Genomic DNA, 2,453 nt, shown 5'->3' with positions numbered 1-2,453 from the left:
TTCCAAGGAACTTCTTGTGCCCAATTGATCCAAACTACTACTTCATATGCGCACAGTAGACGGCAAAGTGAGTAGCCATGACTCCGCCACACAGATGACAAGAAACCTTCACAAAAAGAATTCAGTAAATCTTCATGAATAACTTTTGTCAAAATGGTATGGCACAATAAAATATTTCGACAAAGACAAACTCTTTGCAGCATGGGACAAGGCTTTGCAAATAAATCCTCGTCGCAACAAACAATGTGCTATAAAATTGGAAATTTCAGCAAGACCCAACTTTACATAGAGTTGCTCAATGAACTTAAGACTCTCCATAAGGACGATGTACTTTATCAAATGAAAAAGAAAATGGTAAGACAAGCCATATCACGAGGTGAAAACTGGAGAAAGTTACACGTATGTTTCTCTTGGTCAACCTCGAGAATAAGAGGAGAAAGAAAGGGATTATCTAGACATTGTAGGAACAATCACAAGTGACTTGAGAAATCTAGTTTACTTGTACTGGAACTCAAGACCTATTACCCAATAGAGATGGAGCACAACAAGCTTTCTTACAAGGTAAGACGAAATGGTAAGGATGTGGTCACACATGCACCTGCTATCGGTAACATCATACTCATGTAACTATGCCAAAATGGGCATAGTTGCAAAAAGACTTGCATGGTTGCAATACCTGGTTGCCGTGTGACCAAGCTCTCCTGTTATTGCAAAAAAATAAGTGATAACTATGCACCGTGTGACTATTGCCTAATACAAGCAATAAAAGTGAGATTGACAAATCATTAAGGAACCAAATCCCATAAAGAGAATAAAAATGGGTATCTCAGCCGCAGAAGAAGAAGCCTGTGGATCCTTTGATGCAGAGGTGAATCCCATGGTGGATGGGTGAGGTAGCTCAGTTCAAGGAGTCAACAGGAGAGGAGGAGGAGCGGATCTTCCCGACGGGGAGCGAGATGAGGGGCGGGTCGTGGGCGTCGAGCAGGCCGGAGAGGGCATTGTACCAGGCAATGGCCGCGGTGAAGACCCCGAAGAAGCCGCCGGCGCGCTTGATGCGAAGGTTGCTCTTGTACTCGGCGATGGTGAGAAGCAGGAAAGTGAGGGAGAGAAAGGCGAAGAGGGTGACGAGGCCGAGGGTGGTGCGGAGGGAGGCGACGAGAAGCATGACGGTGAAGATGGTCCAGGCCAGGAGGAAGATGGCGAGGGCTTGCGGGAGGTGGGGGGAGGAAGCGTATGCGTTGCCGACGCCGAACCAGGGGATGAGGATGGCGGCGTAGGAGAGCCAGAAGGCAGCGTAGCTGGTGAAGGCGGTGGCACCGAAGGTGTTCCCAGCCACGAATTCCCACATGCCCGCCAGTCCCTGCGCCAAGCCACCGTAGAAGACCGCTGCCCCCACCACCACGTTCACCGGACTGGACTCGCTCATCCCGAAAATTCCTGCGTTGTAGCAAGACAGCACGAAGGTCGTCAGCGCGAATCCGCACAGCCCCAGGGGCCCTGGGTTCCCTATTTTGTTCATTGCGCCTCTCCTCTCTTTTTCTGTGCAGACGTTACCTCTCTCTCTCTCTCTCTCTCTCTCTCTCTCTCTCTCTCTGTGCGTCTCTCCACACCCTTGCAAGTCCACTCACAAATAACAAGATCTCCTCTCTCTCTCTCTCTCTCTCTCTCTCTCTCTCTCTCTCGTCTACTCCAAGAACCAGAATCACCAGATCCTCTCTCTCCAAACACACACACACACACGCTTGCACCTCCCAACTTCAAGCTAGCTTGTCACTCTCTCTCTCCCCCCACACACACACTTGCACCTCCAGCAGGCCAGCTAGCTCATCGGCAATCTTGGCTTCTCTCTCTCTCTCTCTCTCTCTCTCTCTCCCCCCAGCCTCCTCCAGCTAGCTTGTCAGTAAAGTGGCTGATATAGAAAAATCTTGGCGTCCCAAGCGTGCTCCTTCGTTAAAGCTGTTTTGCGTCATCTCTCAAGATAAGCCTTTCTGCCCTCAATTTTCCACAGCGACCAGGTCATACCCTTTATAAAAAAATTGAAGAGAACTGTGTCTCTTTACACAAATTCAAGACGGGTGTGACTCACGCCGAGACCTTTCCAGCCTTGACGTTATTTAAGCTGTTCCAACCATCGTCTTCGTAGTACGTACTATTCAGTTCAACTCGGTAGATATTGTCACACTTAGGCCTATGTCAGACGGGGGCGGAGGACAACCACCTGCTCTGCTGTGGCCCAATAAGAGGAATTGTTGCTCTCGATCAGCGTCAGACGAAGCGCCCGGACGAAGCCTCGCTGTCTGAGCTGGCTGCCAAGTCAAGGCCAGGATCGTCTAAAATGTGGGCGAACCCCCCAAGCCGGGCAACCCCCGCCCAAGGAAGTTCTTCGCACGCTAATTGGCTGCAAGCCTGCAATCGTGTACTTTTCATATCAAAAAAACTGGCTAGCGTCCGTG

The 2,453-nt window shown here is 49.9% G+C and overlaps 1 protein-coding gene across 1 annotated transcript; it reads right to left on the bottom strand.

Annotated features, from left to right (window-relative positions):
* Window positions 1–299: 299 nt before the first annotated feature.
* On the bottom strand, window positions 300–1,970 carry LOC147429951 (accumulation of dyads protein 2-like). Its single transcript, XM_086496136.1, has one exon. It carries the CDS (start codon window positions 1,517–1,519, stop codon window positions 899–901), a length of 621 nt encoding a protein of 206 aa, XP_086352262.1. The 5' UTR covers window positions 1,520–1,970; the 3' UTR covers window positions 300–898.
* Between the last annotated feature and the right edge of the window lie 483 nt (window positions 1,971–2,453).

The sequence above is a fragment of the Adiantum capillus-veneris genome, chromosome 22 (assembly GCF_014529385.1).
Source record: "Adiantum capillus-veneris isolate H3 chromosome 22, ASM1452938v2, whole genome shotgun sequence".
NCBI classification, from domain to species: domain Eukaryota; kingdom Viridiplantae; phylum Streptophyta; class Polypodiopsida; order Polypodiales; family Pteridaceae; genus Adiantum; species Adiantum capillus-veneris.
This window is presented reverse-complemented; position numbering and strand designations above follow the sequence as displayed.

Excerpts from the sequence above, each read along its gene's own strand:
- LOC147429951 (XM_086496136.1), bottom strand. The coding sequence starts at position 1,519 with ATGAACAAAATAGGGAACCCAGGGCCCCTGGGGCTGTGCGGATTCGCG.